We start from the raw sequence: 22,417 nt of genomic DNA, 5'->3' as shown, positions 1-22,417 counted from the left end.
ACCTTATTTTACAAATGAGAAAACCTAGACTTAGAAAAGAAAAGAGAATTTCCCGGTGTCACATAGGTGGTAAGTAAGTGAGATATTCCAGATAATGACACAGGCCTTCTGACTCCTAAGTTCTGTACCCATTTTTAGATATGAAGTGGAGGAAGGAAGAGGGAAGAAAACCCTGAAACTCACTGAATTTGACTACTTTTGCTATAGAAATCTTTGTCTAATTGTCTCATTTTCTGAGCTGCTACTAGCAATAGTTTCAACTGCATCTGATGCTTTTAATTATCTTTACATCCTTCTGAAAGCTTAAGGTTTATTTTGATTCAGTTAAGCGTTGCTACACTTTCACATGTTCCTTGACTTCTTGATTTGGTGTGAATAAAATTGTTTATGTTTGGAAATATTTCACATGCTGCAGAAGATGCAGGAATCTGAAGCTTTGGAAAGCCATCAATTCAAAGAAAAATGTCTACCTCTATTTTTGTGGTTTTTCTGAAGTGGCGATTTCATTGGTGTAAGAACCTTCCAGGGAGTAAATTCTCACTAAAGAATGCAGATAAGCAACATGATTTAATCTTCAAGAGTTACCTGGCCAGGACAAGTGACTTTTCCAGAGTCGTGTAGGCCACTACAGATGTGGCAATAAATTCCTTGTTTCTTGCATCTAAATGGCCAGTGTGCTTTCATGAAGAGTGTTGGACTTGAAGTCAGAGAATCTGGAGTTGAGTCCCAGCTCCACTACTTACCAGTCCTGTGACCAGGGATAGAACATTTAACTTCTATGCCTCAGTTTCATTAGCTACAAAATGGAAGTAATGATGCTTAAACTGTGTACCTCATGGGCCTCTTGTGAGAATCAAGTGAGATAATGCATGTGAAATACTTTGTAACAATCAAGTGCTATAGAAATTTGAGATGTTGAGAAGCAAAGGGATATTGCTGCTAGCATCCACTCCATTCCATATCCTTTGTGGCCATGGTGGTAGGATAGAACTATCACCAGCCTCCAGGTGTGCCATCAGCAAGCCCACAAGCAGAGGTGAGTGCTCATTCCTTCTCTTGTGGAAATGACCAGTTCCATAGGTGCTTGGTATTTACTTCACAAAGCAGAACTGTATCCTGTCCTCACAGCTTGCAGCTTTGAGAATGGCTCCGTTTTACCGCTTGTCCTTCCCAATTTGCAGTTGGAATGATCTTCCGCTATTTGATTCATACCTCTTTAGTAATTGCTTACACTGAGCATAGCCCTCTGGACTAGATGTGATAGAAATGAATGGAGTCGTTCCTGCCTTTGTGGAATCCATGTGCATAGTAATGTAGAATAGAACACAAGTAATATAGAGTGAGGTCCTCAGAAAAAACAGCTAACTTGACATGAAAATCTTCCTTTTGCATAGTTTTTGGAAGCCATTTTGGAGAATAAATGTCAGGTAGCAAGCACACAAGTTTATAGCCCCCTTTGCTTCATATATTTTTATCATTTGAACGAATTTAAGCCCTAACTTTTAGTTATTCAGGGGTTAAGCTCTAGCAAAAGATTAAAGCTAAATATATATATATATTTAGAAGAGTTTTGGTGTGTTATATTTAAACATTAAATTCCCTTTTTGTGCATATGATTCCTTGGGCTCTTCATCTTGCCTACTGATGTAAGTCTGAAGTACTTAGTTGGTTACAAGCAGCTTATATATATATATATATATCAGCATACTCTCAGGATTTGCTTTGGCTAGACTAGGCCAGTGGGCATCCTTTTCTTTTTGGAGAATGACAGTAATATCAAAATGCCTATTAAGGCTCTGTTGGACCTCTCACCTAGACTCTACTGCAATTAAGTGTTTACTTGGTACTATATGCTGGCCTTGTCATTAGGTATATAAAGATGAAGTAAGGCAAAATCCTTGTCTTCAAGGAGTTTATACTCTAATAGAAAGGGCAAGGTATGAAAAAACAAAAAACCACCCTGTAATACAAGTTAGAATATGCTGAAGTGCATTGGATAGGCCACACAGTATGAGAGATTGAAAGAGGGGAGGAATCACTTCTCACTAGAAGGGTCAGGGAAGACTTCCATGTAAGGAGAGCTTCTTGAGCTAGGTGTTAAAATGAGACATTTTTAATAGGGAAATGAAGGGAGCCAGTTCTAGGACTGGAGAAATGGAAAATGTAAATGTACCAAGGAGAGAGAGCATAGGACAAGATTTAGGTACATCAGAGATTCCAGTCTGGCTGAAAGGGAATGGTGATACCATCAACAGAAGTGAATGTATTAGGAAGAGAAGCCAGCTGAAAAGGAGGAGGAGGAGTTTCTTTTGATCATATTGAGTTTGAGGTGTTGGCAAAACTTCCTGGAGGACTCCAGCTAAATTAGTTGTCAGTCAACAAGCATTTATCCATTTCTTGCAGTGTTCCAGTCACTGCTGAGTGCTGAGGATACAAAGTCTCTGCTTTCAAAGAGCTCACAGTCTAATGGGGGAGACAACATGAAAACAACCATGTGTCAACAAGGTGCACACAGGATAAATTCAGGGTAATCTCAGAAGGAGGGCGCTAAGATTGAGGAGGACAGGGAAAGGCTTCTCGCAGAAGGGTGAGACTTTAGCTGAGACTTGAAGGAAGCCAGGAGGCAGAGGTGAGTAGGGACAGTGTTCCAAGCATGGAGGACAGCGAGTGGAAAGTTCAGAGTTGAAGGAGAGTGTCCTGTGCATGGAACAACAGGGAGGTCAGTGTCACTGTGTCACAGAGGATGTGGAGGGGGTGTGAGAAGCCTGGTGTAAGAAAATGGAAAAGTAAGGGAAGGAACAAGCATTGTGAAGTGCCTTTACAAATATCTTATTTGAGCCTCACAACAATCCTGTAAGGTGGGTGCTGTTATCCCCATTTTACAGTTGAGGAAACTGTAGGGGCCCGATTATAAAGAGCTTTGGAAGCCAAACAAGATCTTATATTTGCTCTAGGGGTAATAGAGAACCGTGTGTTCATTGAATGGGAATAGAAGAGTCTTTTAGGAAGAGCAGTTTGACAGCCGAGTGAAGGATGGGCTAGATGGAGAGGAGACAAGGCAAGGAGACTAAGCAGCAGGCTGAGAGCTGCAGTTTTTTCTCCTGCCCCTAAATTAATCCTGCTTCTGTTTATAGACTGAGAAATAATAGTAACAACAATAATAAAAACAGCAGTCATAGAATTTATGTAGCACTTTAAGGTTTGCGATATGCTTTACGTTTGCTGTCTCATTTGATCTATCCTACATTACAACTTCACTGACTTAGGGACTTTATAATACCATATCTGTGTTCCATTTGAGATCGCTACAAAGTCTTTAACATGACGCTGATAGCATTTATGTTCCTGAAATTCATTTAATTTCTGCACATGAAGATCCTTTCTAGGTGCAGTTGGTAAGGTTTTCCCTTCTCTTATGTTGTCAAGTTCAGGATATTTGGGGTTGGTAGTTACCACCCAAGTATAGCCATTGTTTATTTTGTTATGATATAAATATCTAAAATTAAGCAGTAAGCTAAAGAGTTATTTTCTAAAGGGGTATGTGTGTGGGTGTGGTATACATAGGTATATATGGAGAGAGGTATATAGGTGTATATATATAAGTATATAGACTAGAAAAGTAGTTTAGAGATTGTGTAGAACATCCAGATTTATTTTATAGAGGAAAAAACTGGGACTCAGAGAAATTAAGTAATATGTTCAAGGTCATTCAGCTAATTCATGGCAGGACTGGAATTAGAGTCCAGGTTCCCTGGCTCCTAACCCAGTGTTCCTTCTACTACGTTACAATACCACCTTCTGTTTACATTTAGAATGTGGACTTGAGGGGCAGCTAGGTGGCACAGTGGGTAGAGCATCTGCTCTGTAGTCAGGAGGACCTGAGTTCAAATGTGACCTCAGACACTTGATACTTAACTATCTGTGTGACCCTAGGCAAATCACTTAACCCCAATTGCCTCCCCCCCCTGCAAAAAAAATGTAGGATGTGGACTTGAAGCTGGTCAAGGCATTAAGTCATTTATTAATTTACTATCCTAAGGATAGAGCTCAGTTTCATGGATATATGGTTTAAGTCTTAAGAGATTTTCTGCGATCATTGAGCTTTGGTACATTGAAGCCTGTTACTGGCATTGTTGGAAAAGGAAACCAAATAATTTTCTGAGTTTCCTTTTAAAAAGGAAAATGGCCACAAATACTTGAGAAATGAATATTTAGAAAAGTAGGGGATAGATACCACCTTCTTACCTTTCTTTTCTCATACTGTTAAACAGAATCTTGCTGTTAGTGAAAGAAGGTATCACCAATCCAAAAACTCATTAAAGGGTTTCTTTTAAAAAAAAGGTAGCATAAAAGCAGAAAGAAAGGGGTGGAATGTGCTATTTCTCATAATTGAGTTGCATGAGAAAAAAAATACAAAAACATGAAAAAACAGGGGCAGTAGACATTAAATAAACCTCACTTTCATCTCAAATAGACAAAGGAGGGTTGACTACACACACCAGTTTATTATAGAAATAAAAATCAACAGGCAGACAAGTAGCTGCAAGGAGTGGAGCTGGCTAAGAGAGGATAATACCAGAGAAGTAACAATGCAAGACAAACCAACTTGTGGACTTTTAGGGGGATTAGAAGGGGAGAAGAAACGACGACAGTTGAAGCCGTCAGTTGGGGACAGGCTAAACAAATTGTGGCATATGGATGTAATGGAATATTATTGCACTATTAGAAATGATGGAATAGATGGCTTCAGAAACCTAGGAAGACCTGCTTGAACTGATAGAATGAAACAAGCAGAACCAGATTAACTATTTGTGCAAAAGACAGGAACATTGTGAAGAAAAACAACTTTGAAAGATCAGCCATGTCTTCAGAGGACCTATGATGAAGTATGTTATTTCCTGACAGAGAGTTGATGGACTCAAGGTACTCAGCCCACATGTCTAGTCATTGCCAAATGATATCCCATGTCTACATCTCTTGCCTACATTCTTAACGCTCAAATTATCATCATCTTAGTTCAGGCCTTCATCAGCTCGAATCTGGACTATTGTAGTAGCCTCCAAGTTGGTCTCCTAGCTCCAAGCCACCCTCCACAAGGCAGCCACGGTGATTCTCCCAAAATACAGTTCCAGGTGCTCGCTTCGGCAGCACATATACTAAAATTGGAACGATACAGAGATTAGCATGGCCCCTGCACAAGGATGACACTCAAATTCATGAAGCATTCCTTTTTTAAAAAATATAATTTAAAAAAAATTTTTTTATATACAGTTCAAATCATATAAATGAGTGGGTTTATTGAGCTAGTCAGTAAGCTCCAATGGATCCCTATTGCCTCTGGAATCAGATATAAGCTCGTGTCTTTGGCCTTTAAAGCTCTTCACAATGAGGCTCCTTTCTACCTTTCCAGCCTTCTTTTCCCATTACTGCCCTCTGTGTGCTCTGCAGTCATACAGGCCTCCTTGCTGTTGGAGACCCACAATGCTCCCATCTGTCTGCAGCCTTTGCAGTTGCTGTCCCCTATACCTGAAATGCACTCCCACCTCACCTCACCTCTCAGAATCCCTGGTTTCCTTTAGGAGACAAGTCAAGTGTTATCTTCTACATGGAGCCTTTCATAGTTCCTTCAGCTGCTAGTTAGCATATGCCCTCTAAAACTATGTTTGTATTATGTATATACATTGCCTCTCGTTAGAATATAAGCTCTTTGAAGGGAAGGCCTATTTCACTTTTGTATTTTTTTTAAGGCACTTGGGGTTAAGTGACTTGCCCAGGGTCACACAGCTAGTAAGTATCAAGTGTTTGGTGTGAGGCTGGATTTGAATTCAGGTCCTCTTGACTTCAGAGTCAGTTCTCTATCCACTGCACCACCTAGCTGCCCCCTCACTTTTGTGTTTTGTAACACTTAGCCCAATGGTTGGCACATAATCAGTGCTTAATAAATGTTTTTTGATTGATTGAGAAAAGGCCATGATCATATCAGTGAAGGTTTTTTGAGAATTGGTTGAGTTTGGTGTTTCCATAGGCATTGTAAAGGGAGCCATTAGATAGGAAGAGATTGAAAATTGCGGGGAAGCTAGGTGGCACAGTGGATAGAGCATCGGCCCCTGGATTCAGGAGGACCGGAGTTCAAATCCGGCCTCAGACACATAACACTTACTAGCTGTGTGACCGTAGGCAAGTCACTTAACCCCACCGCCTAGCCAAAGGGGAAAAAAAAAGAATAGAAAGGGATATAAAGTAGGGGATAAAAGGCAACTAATGATGAATGGACTCTATTTTCTCAGAAAAGTATGAGTAAAATTTCTCTGTTGAGAGGATGTAGGGGAGAAGTATTGTAAGAGGCATGAAGAGATGAAATAGAGAGGAGTAAAAGCATTGCCTTGGTGTAAAGTGGGCCCAATTTTGTAGTGGACTCAGTACTGTTGCATGACTTCTTCCACCACCTTTCAGATGCACACAAATAGGAACAAAGGAGGTAGATGGTGAGAGGAATTTACAGTTGGCAGGGTATGAATGATAATAGGATGGTGGAGCAAGGTATTCCAGGAGATGGTGTATATCTTTAAACTAAAGGGTCAAGATTAGCAGAGAGGAAACAAAAGTTAAAACAAAGGTGACAGCATGGGAGAATACTGAGAGACAGACTAAAAGTCCTGCTGAAGACAATGAATGTGTTTAAAAGGAGAGAGGCACAGAAGAGATGATATATTAGGACGTTAGGGTTATCTAACTTGCAGAGAAGCTCATTACTTCACAAAACTCATCATTCCTCTGTTTTGTTTTTTTTTTAAATAGCTCCTAGTGTTAAGAAAGTCTCATATTATGCCAAAATCTATTTCTTTATAATTTCTGTCCTTTAGACTTCATACTCTCCCTTTGATACACAGAACAAGTATGAATCCTGTATAGAGTATTGGAAAGGACTTTATAGAGACCATCTAATCTAACCCTTCATTTTAAAGATAGAAATGTTGCAGAAGGTTATGTCATATCTAAAGTCATATTCAGCACTTCCATATTTTTCATAAATGCTTTTTCTACCACACCATCATTTCTCCAACTCTAAAGATATTTGAAATTATCTATCAAGCCATTCATTCAACAAATATTTATCGTGTCTGTTAAAGTGCCTTGTTCTAGACAGTGGGGAAAATAGGAAGATGAATACAACATAATCCCTGCCATTGAGGAGCTTACAATTTAGTGGAAGAGATAAGACATGTACAAATAACCATAATATAAAATAGATATAAGTACATATGAAATATATGAACTGGGTACATAAATATTTGTATGAAGGGGGAGAAGAGGAAAGAATTTCTATCCAGGAAGTGAGGTTGAAGGCTCACATAAGCTAAACCTCACCATTCAACTACTGTTATTATTGCATGGTTTCCATACCCTTTATTGATCTGTTCACCCACCTAGATACAGTCTAGTTGATATCCTTTGTAAAACATGGTTACTAGAATTGGATACAGAACTGCAGATTTGGACTGACCAGCATAGGCTCTGTTGGGATTTTAATTTTCGGAGTCTACTTTGATATGAATTAAGAATGTTTCATCTTTTCCTTTGTCATATTTAATGGGCAGAACACCTGAATGGACTAAACGTCAAAAGCTAGTTTCTGCCTGTTACCATTTATATTTCATTTAGGAAAAGGAGTTTACCTTTCAAGATGCAGGAGTATATCAGAAGCTGGGGTGAGGAGTAGAGTTGATAGATTGGGTCTCCCCAGGCCTACATGAAATTGAAGTATGAAATGTGCATTTGGATGGGAAATTATAAGCAAGACTGATGTACTGGGGCCACTGTGTATCATACCCATGTGAACAAGTTGTGTAAATCATTTAGATGTGAAATATTCCTATAAGGCTATTGCTAAAAGCCTGGTCTCGGAAATGATATTTGATAGCTCCTAGATTGGCCTAGAAAGAGGGGCAGATTGTGTCTAAGTTTGAAGCACATTCTGTGGTTTGTCCAGGTTTACTCGTAGCATCGATGTCATCGTTATACAGATTGCCTTGTCCCACCAGCTCTTTATTCCCTGCCCCTCCCTGCCCCCCACCAGACTGCTAATGCCCTGGAAATGGAAGCACGTAGCTCATGTACTGCTTAGCATACCAGGGTGCTGCCCATTATTTTGTAGTAAAGAAATAGCAGAATTTCTGAGGCACCTCAGTTCAGAGTGGTGTCCTATTCAATTAGAGGTGGCAAAGGCTGGCCTGAGTCCAAAGGAAGCCTGTCAATTCCTCTCCTTTTCCGTGTCCACGCTCGGCAGGATGCTTCCTCACGCCCACCTCACTCCCCCTTGCTGTGACTTTGGCTTCCGCCAGATGTCACACCGCTGCTTGTCACCGCCCAGACTCCTGTCGCTGATTTTGTTGTTTCAGTGTATTTATCACAACTGTTCTCTTTAGCTATAAAATTTATGGAATTTCACGCTCTTCTAATCGCTACAGTGTGTTTCTTTTAAATCAGAGGAAAGAAATACAAAAAGTTGGGTATGCATCAAGAGTTGAGAGGTAGCAAATACTGTCTCTAACAGAATTTGCTTGCCTTCCCTTTAGATGTAAAAACTATAACCTAAGCATAGGAGAGGGCTTGGGGGGGGGGTGCGATTTTTTTCCAGAATGCCTAAAGAGTAATAAGAAGTAGGTAAAGAATCATATGGTAGTCTGGTTAGAAGGGATCTTAGAGAGGCTCAAGTCATTTTACAGTGGAGAGAACTGAGTCCCAGAAAGAAGGAGGAGCATGCCTGTGGACCCATGTCAAATGAGTGGCAGGATGGGGACCAGAACTATGATCTTCCATCTCCAGTTCTTTCCACGCTATTTTTCAAGGGTTCATATGTTTAATGGCCATTCCCCTACCCTTATATTTCAACCTTCAGGGAACTTTTGTCATTTCAGTGGTTCCCCTGTGATGTCCAGCTGTTCATTCAGATATAGGATACAAAAGAAAGATCAGAAAAGTGGTACATTTTAAATAAACATTGCATTGTTAAGATAAGAAAGAAGGCAATTTGTAATTTACTAGTATACTTTCCTAGCATTTTTTTTCCCTTACAGATTATGGGAAATGTTTTAGATTTATAGTAATAATACCTTATATTTGCATGCCAGTTTAGAGTGCCTAAATCTCTTATCTCATTTGATTGTCTCACCTGTCTTGAGATGTAAGTAGTACTTTTATCCCTATTTTATGTCTGAGGAACCTGAGACTTAGAGAAAGTGAGTGACTAAGTAAGTGGCAGTGCCAGGATTCAAAAACCCAGATCTTCTGATTCCACTATTATTTCAGATTCAGAAATTAACTTAGTTGGATCACCAGAACAGTCCCTCTTTCTTCATTTGGGTGCTGAAACGGACTTGACTTTAAAACAGACTGTATTCATATTTATACAGTAAGCCCCTAACTTGTCATTGACAGTGATGGCATGAACTGAAATGTTCACATGAAATGCTTGTGGTAATTTCACTCCCTTGTGTCAAGCTCTGGACCGGATGCTGGAAATAATTCAAAAGAAGTCAAGGATAGTGTCTCAATCCAGAAGACCTTGTTTAACTAGGGAGGCAAGAGCAAGAGACGTGGAACCCTTAGAGAATATGGCACAGTGTAATCCAATACAAAGTTGTGCAGACCACACAGCTGGGGGCGCCAGAGGGCACAGAGTGCTGGTCCTGGAATCAAAAAGACCTGAGCTCAAATCCAGCCTCACATGCTTACTAGCTGTGGGACCCTGGCACGTGACTTAGACACTGTCTGCCTTGGTTTCCTCATCTGTAAAATAGGGGTAATAATGGCACCTGCCTCTCAGAGTTGTTGTGAGGTATAAATGGACATTTGCACAGAGCCTAGCACATAGTAGTTACTTAATAAATGCTTGTCTCCTTCCTTTGTGAAGTGGGATTGAGCATCCAGTGATGACTGATAACTGCCCACTTTTATAAATTAATTGGGAAAGTTCTCACGTAATGAAATAAAGTTAAAAATGGCAGCACAAAATAAAAAACAGCTGTTGGCATTACAGGGGTATGTGTAGGCACTTAGAATGAGAGTGGACTTTCTAACTTCCCTGTTGGGGGGAGGGGAGAGCAGTGCTAAACGTATGGGCATATACAAATAGTTATTGACAAAATAGAAATGGAGGTGAATATTTAGGATGTTACACGTTGTGTATCTGCCTTCCAGGGAATCTCCCACTGCATACAACCTGAGCTGACGCCCCTAAGTTTGTAGGTACCTGATCCATATTAGTGTCAGGCACAGAAGGGATTGCTTTGCTATGAGCCTTATTTCCATGAGTTTTCTGTAGAAATGTTTCTGATAGTAAACATGCTTACATTAAGGCCTGAGAGGAATTAGCCTTGAGAGATTTAAATACCTTTTGGGCCTGTTCTTTGAGTTTTGAATGCCTGGACCTAGCCAAAACAGGAAGTATCTGCTCAGTGCAATAATCATCTAAGAGCTGATATAAGAAGTTCTCTCCTGAGGCTAAGGAAAGGAACAATAAATGTAATACTGTTTATTGGTGAGGGTCTGGGCTTGTAATATTCAAATGTCCTGGGAACTCAGAGTAGAGACTCCCTCTCTCCACCTACACTGATCTACCCCTTCTCCTTTGGGCATGCCACATGGGTCACTGAGCTTGCTATGTGGATCACTGAGCAGTTAAGGGACTCACTCGTGGTCACACAGCTAATAAGGGTCTTGACTTGAACCCAGATCTTCCTAACTCTAAGGTTATTTTTCCATTATTTATGTTACACTACCTCTCATAATACTCATGAGTTAAATCAAAATTGGACAATTTCTCAATTGTTGATGTGATTTAATTGGTTCAATCAGTCACTCTTTCCCTGTCTTCATTAATAAAATGCTTGTTAACTTCTTTCACTATTAAACATTAACTGCTTATTGCTGAAATGTGTGACACATTCAAGTTTGATGCTAACCCAACATCATTAATACTTATGGGATCACTTGTACCTGCTTACATATATGGAATATTTTCCAAAACAGACAAACAGGAGTCAAATGTGGGGTTTGTTTGTAGAAAATGGATTGGGAATGATCTTGTTTTAGAGAGACACTGAGTCGAGAACATGAAGGTGTAGAGGTGGGGAAGCATAACCCTGTATTCAGTATTTAAAATGCCACCTTTCTAGAGGAGTGAGAATGTGATGGCACACAAGACTTTATTTGAAATTTTAAAAAGACAGTGTGAGCTAGAGCTCTTCCATGAAGCACTGTCAGAAGAATGTCAGAAACTGCAAGTTGTTTCACAGATGTATCGATTTAATTAGTCTAGATAACACCATTTATTTATGCTTAAGCATCTCACACATACAAAAGTTGGTAATTCAGAGTCACACAATAATTTGTGAGTTATCTTCTGTACCTCGTGTGGTGGCTTCTGAATACCAACTTTAGTGAGTACATGTCAGATGCTTAAGCATAAATAAATTATGTAGACCAATTAAGCGATGCATCTATGTAACAACTTACATCTGGAATTCTTTTGACATAGGGTTCCATCCAAGATCTTCTGATAGTGGCCTTTTTTAATCTCCTGTATTTGTTGTAAATATACTTTGATCTAATAGGAAAGGGTAGAGCAGGCAAGATCCTCATGAAATGCCTAGCTTCAGCAGTCTGAGCGCTTTGTGTTTTCCAAGTTTGATCTTAAGTACATTTTTGCAGCTCTGGAGCTATGATGTAGACTGCTGCCCTGTAGTGTTCCGGCCACTGGGATTGGGCCAGTCAACAGAAGACAAATAACCATTTAAAGCTGTAAGATGCACATGTTTTGTGTTCTGGGACAAATAAGGGGACCAAACAGTTTTGGCTGATATTGGTCAACAAAAGAAGCCGTAGTAGAGACAAGTAAATAGTAAAAGTACTATTCTAATTTTAACTGTAAGAGCAACAAACTATCTTGTGTATACCTATTTTGTAGGACTGTGTTAGGTGCAAAACAGACACAAAAGTTATTCAGTTCTCTCTGTCTATCCATCTAGATTAATTAAGCATTTTGTTCTTGTGGGAACACTAAGCTACCAGTCATAGTCTTGAATATTCTTTGAATTTGGAAAGCATGTTTACTTACAAAGAGGTCAAAAAAAGAAAGGGTCATTAATTCCATTTTATAGATGAGGAAATCGGTACATAGAAATTAAAGGAATGTCTCACCCCAACTCAGATTTGCTAGAAAGTTGAACATTGAACCAGATTGAAAACCTAAGAGTCTCTGGACTCTTGCTGTCTCTTAATATATTCTCTGAAAATGTGATGGGCCAGCAGTGGAAGTTTCAATAACTTGTGAGTTTGTCTTTTTTCAGGACTCTGTCAGCTTGATCAAACCCTGTGGTTTAGGGCTGTTTTCTAGTCTATAGCAGGTATTTAGTGAGCCCTCTTACTTAGGCTGGCCACCTAATCTACTTCAGTTTTCTAATGAATGCATAATATTTTCATTCGCTCTTATGTGGTTTTCTCTGGCTGCCAAATATCTGTATTAATAATTTAGTACTCAAAAATGTAAAATGCCACTTTTTATAGGCATATAATCCAATTCCATGAACTTGTATCATTCTGTGCTCTATGATAGCGTGTTAAGGTCTTTGAGAGTAATGTGCATATAATCACATATGTTTTAGAATACATGCATAACCATATATATACACGGTTCCCCACTGCAGCAAATGTAAGATGAATACATATTATGTAGAAAAAAATGAAACCGTGTAAAATGGAAGATCACTAGCAAGGGCTTTAAAGCATTAGCCATTCTATGAACTTCATGCGGTAAATTTCCAGGCTCTTGCAGTACAAATGGGTGGTCTCTTTTGGATGTGAAGAATGAGGTAAGTTTCTCCAAATTTTCCCTGCCAGAGCTGCGTCTGAGACTACAGGGTATCAAGAATGGGAAAGAATACAGATGAGTTCCAAGCAGCCTTAGAAATTATTTTTAAAACCTTGGTTTCTTGAAGAAAAATTACAGCATTTCATTTAAGGATGTAGCTCTTCTGTTTGTCTAATGTTTTTTTACACTTAAGAACTTCCTCCATCCCTCTTTTCTTCCCTTTTCCCCCATAGAACAAGGTGAGCATTGATTGTTAATGCCTCTGGTGAACATAATTTCTTTCACATTTATATAAATAGCCAGGCCACTATGTACTATTTTGGTCCAACTGTCAGGGTCTTAAACATTAATAATGAAAGGCCTGGTTTGGGCCAGTACACTCCCACGTTTGTGATTGCCACCCTCCTTAGTGTTGGACGTGCAGGGCTCCTAGTGGAGTCCGAGCTTCATCTTGGAAGCTGACCACGTACTCTTGTTCTGTAGCCTTCTCTGGAGATGGGCCTCGAGGCAACAGCAGTATGCCAAAAATGCACTTGTATTAGAAGAAAGCAGCACTGCGTCTCCCTACCCCCAGCTTCCTCATCCTGGGTTCTCTGTTGAAATAGTCTTTGAAGGATGGTTTGTTCAGCTGCTAAGGAACATCTTCTTCTCAGTGGGAGGGTTTGGGGAAACACCATTGACTTGAAAAAGCAAGTTCGTATTGGTGCTTTAAAGCAAAGCTGTGCCGTGTTTTCTTCCACAGACCCCATACCATGTCAACCTCCTGTTGGCCGGCTATGATGAGCATGAAGGCCCCGCACTGTACTATATGGACTACCTGGCAGCCCTAGCCAAAGCTCCCTTTGCAGCCCATGGTTATGGCGCCTTCTTGACCCTCAGCATCCTAGATCGTTATTACAAACCAAGTAAGTAACAGTGTTCGCTGGAGGAAACCGCAGAGCTGCATCTGGCTGGTTCTCAGCGCTGTCCACTGGCACACAAAGATGGGTCACCAGGGCTGGACCGATGGTATTTGACTGGCACAAATGGAAGCCAGCTGGTATTGGAAGGACTAGCTTGGTGACCAAGGATTCATCTTGTTCCACTAAGTAAAATAAAGCAGAATTAGCCTCAAGATAAAGAAGAACTTCTTCATCAGAGATGTCCAGAAGTGAATGAGCAGCTTGGGGGTAATGGGTTCTCTGTCACAGAAGGTCTTCGGACAGAGTCTGCATGATGACTTGGGCACTCTTACTGAGAGACAGGCAGGGCAAGGTGACCAGCCCAGAGAGTCTGTGAAGCATCAGTCTTAATGATGTGTTTTCCTTCCAGATAAATGCACTTAATCATGTCATGTGGGTCTTGGTGTTCTTCAGAAATCTGAAGCAACCTCTTTATCTTGCCAGCGAAACAGTCTTTTTTTTCCCTGAGAAATGTCGCTGATAGGCAGAGCTTTTTTACTAAATCAGATCTTCTCGTTTTGGCAAACCTGTGTTTAACAAGCCTTGGCATTGTTGGTCTTCAGCATTTGGAATTTGTTTCTCATTTTGTCCCTCTGTGCATCATTGGCACCCGATCTACAGCTCCCATGGAATTGAACAGGTGGTCAGTCAATTGCCTTAAGAATTCAGTGGCCTGGGGAGAGTGGGTGAGACAGAGAGCCATGAAAGTCCCAGAGCGAGCTGTGGCTCTGGTTTTTTAACCCGTTTTTGACCCATCATTTCTATATCTACCCTATCCTCTAGATCAGTATTGACCACTAGCAGTCTCCCCTTGGAGAGCAAGAGTAGTTTTCCAGTTCAGTTTGACAAACATTATTAAACTGTGTGCAAACCTTGTGCTAGGGGTGGGGGAGACACTGACATCAGTAAGGTGCTGTTTTGTCTAGACCTACTAATCAACTTGCAACAAAAATCATGGACATCGGGATCCTGAGTTGTGTTTGACTCTGGCCTTATAGCTCCTTCTTCCTTCCAGCCCAAGGCTGTGCATCCTAGCGCCTGCATTAACAATTGCAAGGAACAGGTGGTTCTGATAGCCTTAGTTTGTGATGAGCCCTAGCTTGGCCATGAGTTCAGATAACTTTTGCTCCAAATTTTCCTCTTTCCCTCTCCATCAAGCACAATAAAAATGAATTGTTTCCATTTGTTGCTGTTTCCATTTCCTATAAGCTCAACCAAACCAGCATTATAATCTCTGTCTAAGACGTTACTAGCCCTTGTCTTTTAGTAATTCTTTTGTGACTCATCAGTGATTCTTCCAGCCTGCCCACCAAAAACAAGGACGAAAAAACCCAAGCCCCCCAAACCCTAATTGCACAACATGTCATCCCAGTTTACCATCCCCATTGAGAGCTCCTTTTCGCCCTAATGTGTGAGAATCACAGAGATAGCCCACACGTGCCTTCCCTATTGTTATACTTAATACCCAGCAGGGAAAGTAGCACTGAAACCCAGGCCCTGCTTTTCCCCTTAACTTGCAGCCGGCCCTAGGCAGATGGAGCTGATTTAAATCCGTAATAAAGTCAAGGGGAGAGAGACGGCTGGACTTCTCCAAAGGCAGATCCCTGGCCATGGGAGGCAAAATTCCGTCATGCTTCCCATTCCCTGTAACAAATCGATTTGCAATGGCTTGTGGCAGTGGGAACACTCGGGTCCAGGGCACCCTGGAGTACATATGGAATGTGTTTGCTCCAAGTTGGAAGGGGAGTTTTTCTTCAACTCTTTTCTTTTGGTCGTGTGTGCACTGAGCTGAAAAAGCTGTTTGAATTTAATAAAATGTTTGGGGTAGGAGAGTTAGGCTATAATTAAAGCAACCTGTGTGTAGCAGTGTGTCTGTGTTTTCTCTTTCAGGTATCACACGTGAGGAGGCAGTAGAGCTCCTGAAGAAATGTCTGGAAGAGGTGAGTGGCTCCCATGTGATCTTGAGAAAGGAATGTTTGTCTGCTTGTGTTTGCCAATATTTTTCCTGTTCCTCAGTCGCATTTTTTTTCCTGTCCTTGCCAGAAGGCGTAATAAATACCCACTAGCCAGATGTGGAGTGGCTACTGAGGGGAGGATTTGGGGGGTAGCAACCTTGTTATCTTTGCTAGCATGGTTCACATCCTCCCCAAAGTAAACTCTTCAGCTTAATTGCTTTTCCTCACTGCTGACTCTTCTAAACTTGACATCCTATTGGTGCAGCCAGCTGCGTATGGCACTTTTTTAAGCTTTGTATCTACTGTGACCCTCAGATTTGACCTCTTTAAAAAACATACATCAGTCAAATGAGGTAAATTCTATCAAGCACTTTACAGACCTTAAAGTGCTCTATCAATGGTAGCCGTTAGGTGTGAGTGATTTCTTAAATAGGTTTCCTTCGTTATGGAGTGTAGATAAAATAAATTCCTTCAGTAGGGAGTGTAGACAAGTCTAAAGTCTACGTTCAAAGGAAAGGGCCAAAGTGGAGATGGATGTTCAGAACATTTGGTCATTGAGCTGGTGAGGGAAAGGTTTCTCTTTATTGCCCCTCATCCCAGGGTTGCACATGACAGTCTAAAAATGGAAGACTGGCTGTCTCTCTTTCTGGAGAAAACAACCACTTTAGGCTTCTCAGTATGTTAACTTTCATAATTTTCTTTGCCCAAGCTTGGAATGAGGGACAGAGCACGCCATGGTCTGACTAGTAGGAGAGCTGGGTGGGAGGGCGTGTGTGCAGAGAATGTTAGTTTATCATCTCCCAGAAGCCTGTTGCATTCACTCCATTGCAGCAGCTTCCTCTGCTCCCCCTCCCCCCTTGTTTGTCAATCTCCCTACTGGAGTAGCATCTGAGAACACACTCTCTTTCATACTTTCCTGATCGAGTCAGCTGAGAGGCTAGGGCAGCTGGGGGGTGCAGAGGTAGCTTTAAGGGAACACTTAGAATCTTCCCATGTGCTACTGAGCTGCTTTGTTTGCTGATGCTCACAAAGACTGTCCACCCAAGCTCCACAGTGCCCGGTGTGAGGCTGGCACTTGACCTCAGGCTTTTGGTGAAGTGGAGATTAGGGTGTGGTGCTCAGCCATAGAGGAGGCCTCTGGGAGCGTGTTTGTCTTGAGTGCTTCTCTTGCTCCTCTGGAGTTGGGGGTCTCAAGGTGTGAAGGTTTGAACAGGGCGGATGGCAGCATCCTAAAGGAAGCCTGGGAAGCTTCCTTCCTCACATGAGGAGGGTTATGGAAAGGGGGATGCCAGGAAGGACACACAGGAGCAGTGATTTCCTCCAGCTCCTTTCCTCAGTTGTCCCCAGCTGGGATAGCAGCAAAATCTGCTTTGAAATGTGCAGACCACGATGATCCCCTTGCAATTTTCTCTCACACAGAAATGCTTGTTAGAAAGCAGAGATGATTCCTGCTGACACATTGACCTGAATTGGAGAAGGGAGTTGGGAGAGAGAGAGGGTTTGAGGTGGGAAGGAGGAACTTGCTCTCAGTTTGCTTTAGGAGGTTGGCTAATGAGACCTGGAAAGAGCACTGCCTTGGCCCCTGGCCTGCTTTTTCTTTTATTAGATATTAGTTCAAGACAGATTTTCTACAATGTAAGGAAGATTTGTGTACTACAGGCTGAGTGGTTTAACAAATCTAAGTTCTCATACCCCTTTGAGACCAGACCCCACTCTTTGTGTTCCCAACTGAGCCTCTCAGGCCAGGGAACTCTTGGGAACTGGCTGGGACAGTATGTTGGAGGGCAGAAGGATTGGGGCTTTCTTGCTTCTTTTGGGTCAGGCATCCAGCCGCATCCCCTGGCTCTTGTTAGATGGCATGCACACTGCTCAGCCTTCCTGGCCTCTGGCCTCAGCATGGAGCTTGTCGTCAAGGTCTTTGTCTCTTCCGCAGCTCCAGAAGCGCTTCATCCTGAACCTACCATCCTTCAGCGTCCGGATCATCGACAAAGATGGCATCCATGAGCTGGACACCATCCTGCCTTCCAAGAGGAGCTCCTAACCCACCACCATCCCCAAAACTGATCCCACTGGCCAGCTCACCTTTTTGTGACTGGCTCCTTTACAGTTGTTTTCTACACTTCTGAAATTCACAGAGAACTAGATACCAATAAAGCTGGATCTTGACAAATTGGGCTCTTCCTTTCTTTCAGTTTGATTGGACCCTTCCCTCAGGGAAGATGTGTTCTGCCATCAAACTTAGTGAATGGTCCCTTTTCCTTGAGGGTAATTCAGTTGAGTTTTCGACTCCCATCTCTTCTGCTCAGTGTACTCCTTTATTGTGCTCCTTTTTTTTTGAAGAAATTTTTATTGATGTTTTTTGTTTTAATATGACACTCCTCCCTCCCTCCAACTACTGTGGGGGGGTGGGGGGTGAGGCAGTCAGGGTTAAGTGACTTACCTAGGATCACACAGCTAGTGTCATGTGTCTGAGGTGGGATTTGAACTTGGGTCCTTCTGACTCCAGGGCCAGTGCTGTATCCACTGCACCACCTAGCTGCCCCTCCTTCAACCACTTTTAATAAAAAAGGGGAGGGGGGGATGAATCAGCAGAACTAGCAAACATTTTGTAAAAGTCAGAAATATGTAGGGCTCCACTCTTCTCGTCCCTAAACTTTGCACTGGAGGGCTGGGGAATTAGGTGTCTTCTCAGATCGCTTTGGGACCAAGCTAGGTCATTATGATTTCACAGAATTCTGTTTTGTTTTGTTGTTCTTCCTGTGACCACTATTGTAGTCATCATACATATCGTTTTTCCAGTTCTGCTTACTTCGTTTTGCTTAAGTTCATTTAAGTTGCTTACATGCCTTTTTTTTTTTTGGTTACATTTGGGTTCCAAGCTGTTTCCATCCCTCCGTTCCTCCCTCCCTCCCAGCCTCACACTAGAGAAGGCCAACATTTGACATGGATATATATGTGAAACTAATCAATACATAGTTCCCTGTATCAACTCTTTTCTCTGGAAGTGGTCCTTTGTAGTCCTTTGTAGTTGATTTGAGTATTCATACAAGTCAGACTCGCTTAGTCATTCACATTTAGTCTTCGAACAATATTGCTATTTGTGTATCCAACATTCTCTTAGTTCTGCTTGTTTCACTCTCAGATGTTTCATGCAAGTCTTTCAGTGTTTTTCTAACAGGCCTTCTTATTAAGCAAGGACCTCACTAAGCAAAGCCCAGGCTGCCACAAATTTAGCCCTACTGGGTCTCTTCCATCCTTCTTCTCCTAGCACAGAATCATTTTTAATGAGACACTTTCTGCTTGGCAAAAGAAAAGGTCCTGAAGGGGCCCCAAAATGTCTGTGTGGGACCATGGCCCCCAAATGTACATTCTGTCACGTGACCACACCATGTCTCTTGATGATCATAAAGTCAGCATGGTTTAATGGGAGAGTGTGCTGCCTTTTGGAATAAGATGAAGCTAGGTAGACTCAGTAGGGCAGCTGGGTGGCGCCATAGTGCACAGAGTGCCAGGCCTGCAGTCAGGAAGACTCATCTTCCTGAGTTCAAATCTGGCCTCAGACACTTACTAGCTGTGTGACCCTGGGCAAGTCACTTAACTCTGCCTCAGTTTCTCATCTGTACAATGGGAATAATAATAGCACCTCTTTTCAGCGTTGTGGTGAAGATAAAATGAAATGTTAAGTGTTTTGCAAACCTGAAAGTGCCATGGAAATGCTAGTAGCTACTACTGCTACTACTACTACTACACTACCACCACTACCACCACTATGATGTTGGTTCCTTCACTCTGCGGGCTCCTAGTTATGATTAATACAGTAACCCGAGTCACTTAATTACACCTGCCAGTTTCCTAAGTCTGGTAGAGAGTCCCAGGCAAGACCCAGGTCTGCCTACAAAACGTGTTTTTGGGAGACACTTGAACCATCTATTCTTTTGCCATCTCAGAGAGATACCCACTCCAGAGATTTTCCAGGCCAAAGGTTAGGCCTGGGAAGTGGTGGGGAGAGGAGTAGGAGAGCAGAGCTTGCTGGAAGGAACAGCCCCTGTGGCTTTAAAAGCTTCTCCAAGAATCCTCCCGGAGATCAATAGAATCCCAAAGTGGATCTTTATTCTTCTAAAAGGGTGGAAACAAAGTATCCATTTTGAATACACTTGCAACCTAAATAAAGGTGTTTGCTTAGACAAATACTGTTTGGTTTGGCAGGCTGAGCTTCTCCAATGTTTTGTTCCCAATTGGTTTTGCATAATTTTTTTTTTAAAGGAATGTAGCTCTTCCATCCAGGAGTTGGGGTTTCAAACAGACTGTTAGTACTTCATAAGTCCCTGTCAAAGGAGGGAAAGCTTGGTTTAATGGAAGGAGACCTGGACTTGAGTCAAGATTTGGGTTCAAGTTTCTGTTGCAATTCTGCTACAGTGCTTACTGCCTGTGTGAAAAGTCACCTGAATTCTTTGAGTGTGTAACATCATTTTAAAATAGTTGGAAGGAAAGGAACTAGATGAATATTCTAAGGTTTAATGGATCATAGGTTTTGAGACAGAAGAAATCTTAGAAGTCATCTAAGTCCACCACAACAGCCCCCATTTTGGGTCCAGAGACAGTGACTTGTCCAAGGTCATTTAGGTAGCAAGTGGGAGAACTGAGTTTCTGGGTCACTTCTAGGTCCTTCCCAGCTCTCAATCCTGTGATGCTAAGACTATTCCCAATAGTTCTAACAGTCTCACAATATTAGAGCTGGGGAGTCATCTGTCCAACTTCTCATTTTATAGAGGGGAAACTGAGATCCAAGAAATTAAGTGACTTGTCCAAGGTCACAGTCACAGGACTAGAATCCAGATCTGACTTCCAAGTCTGGTGGTGGTGTTTTGTTCTCCCCACTTTCCCCACTGCTACACCATGCTGCCTCCTTGGAGATGGAAAGTAGATTCGGCAGTTGACTCAAGCGAAGTCAGAAGGTGTGGGGACTACACTGTCCCTTTAATACGCCTTGATTCCTTACCAAAGATTCTACTCCTGATGGGCTTCCTATTGGCTCCCATCTGCTTACAGGTGATTAATAAACAGAAAACAATTTATCCCTTCCCAGACCTCTGGGTTGGAGGTAGGTTGGAGTGGGGAGCATCTGTTTAGCCTCAGGGTAGAGAGAGAACACCAGGGCCAGCTGATGAAGAGATACTGGAGGTTTACCAGGAACCAACATCTTGGCACCTTCTGGGAAGAAAGAAGGAAACCGGGATGTCTGAACTGCCAACACAAAGCTGCTCTCTGAAGGACACTGAAAACTCCTCCTGGTTCAAAGGTGCTAGTAAATCTGGCCACTGGTACAGCTCGCGGACCCTTGGAAGAGCAGAGTATCAAGTCCCCTCCTCTTCTTGAGCTTGCCTGCTGGTCCTCTACAAACTCATAACTAAGTTCTTTCTGTAAGGAAAGCAAAATCCACAAAGGAGAATTAGGATCATTTCCAGAAGCCTTTCGTGACCTGCTGCCTAATCTTTTGCTGCCTTATTTAATAGTAACGTTGCTATTGGTGCCAGAGCTTCGAGGAGGCTGCCCTTGCCTCTTTAGGGTCTACTGAGGTTTTTAAAGGGTTATATTTTCATGCTCCCCTTCTCCCCTCCCCCCCAATACTTTTCTCTTTAGAAAAGGGGGAGAGGGATTCTATTCTGATATATCATCTATGTACATAGCCTTACAGAAGACTTCATTCTAGTATCTTGTATCTTCATATGTAGTACCTTGAATGTTGAGCTGCAAGTCATTACTCAGATCGTCTACCAGCCCCTCCATTTTCAGAGGAGAAAACAGAGGGCCAGGGGAAAGGAAGTGGCTTACCCAACATCACTTGGTGTTAGAACAGGGACTAGAACCCAGGCCTCCTAACTTCCAGTCCAGGGCTCTCTCCACAGTACCACACTGCTGCCTTCTAAAAGCCTGAATTCCCAGTGATTTAAAAGTCATGATGAGCAGTTGTAGCTGTCTAAATGCATGAATTTTAATTTGAGGCCACCAGATGTGCAGAAAAAAACAGCCATCTACACTTATAAATCACCACCTATTTTTCATTAAAGCCAAACCAAGTAAATCAGGGGCTGAAAAAGAATAAAAATTTCCCCCAGAAAAAAAAAAATCATCAAGAAAAAAAGAAAATGCCATGACCCTTTTAAAGTCTTTCTGTGTTGTTCCAATATCCACAGTGAGCTGTTGCCTCCGCTCCAGCTAATAATCCTGACCATATGTCTTATTAGCCAAGCCTCAGGCCCAAGGACTTAACAAGACCCTGTTCTCATTTTTTCGATTTCCTGGCTGAAGACGGTCCCTTCCTGAGGACCTTTGGTGGGTAGGTAACTGATAGGACCACAGTCCAATGTCGGAAGACCTGCGCTTTGTTTTCTTGATTCATTTTCGTGAATGCAGGCATAGATGGCATGTTTATCAAATCTACAGGTGGCACAAAGCCAGGCAGGATGGCTAATGTGCTGGAGGCGGGTCAGGATTCTGAGTGCAGCAGGGCTAGAACACTGGGCCAAATCTAATAAGATTATGTTTAAAAGGAATCAATGCAAAGTAGCACACTTGGGTTAAAAAGCAATTCCACAAGTACATGTAGGGGAGCATAGCTAGACAAGGCTGTCAGAAAAGGATCTGGGCTG

The 22,417-nt window shown here is 42.0% G+C and overlaps 1 protein-coding gene and 1 non-coding gene across 2 annotated transcripts in view; both read left to right on the top strand.

The window, feature by feature from the left end:
* PSMB2 (proteasome 20S subunit beta 2) overlaps positions 1–17,937 on the top strand; it is a 33,925-nt gene extending 15,988 nt beyond the window's left edge. Inside the window, exons 4-6 of the mRNA XM_020983694.2 lie at positions 13,614–13,776; positions 15,703–15,752; positions 17,701–17,937. Coding sequence (XP_020839353.1) covers positions 13,614–13,776; positions 15,703–15,752; positions 17,701–17,808 — 321 coding nt within the window. The 3' untranslated portion in view covers positions 17,809–17,937. The remainder of the gene's footprint in view (positions 1–13,613; positions 13,777–15,702; positions 15,753–17,700) is intronic.
* LOC144454588 (U6 spliceosomal RNA) lies at positions 5,133–5,236 on the top strand. The gene has a single exon (XR_013483109.1). It is a non-coding gene; the product is annotated as a U6 spliceosomal RNA (small nuclear RNA).
* Positions 17,938–22,417: the final 4,480 nt, after the last annotated feature.

Source organism: Phascolarctos cinereus, unplaced genomic scaffold (assembly GCF_003287225.1).
Source record: "Phascolarctos cinereus isolate Bilbo 61053 unplaced genomic scaffold, phaCin_HiC Scaffold_726;HRSCAF=1367, whole genome shotgun sequence".
In the NCBI taxonomy this organism is placed as follows: Eukaryota; Metazoa; Chordata; class Mammalia; order Diprotodontia; family Phascolarctidae; genus Phascolarctos; species Phascolarctos cinereus.
The sequence above is the reverse complement of the archived record's forward strand: the minus strand, read 5'-3'. Positions and strand labels throughout refer to the sequence as shown.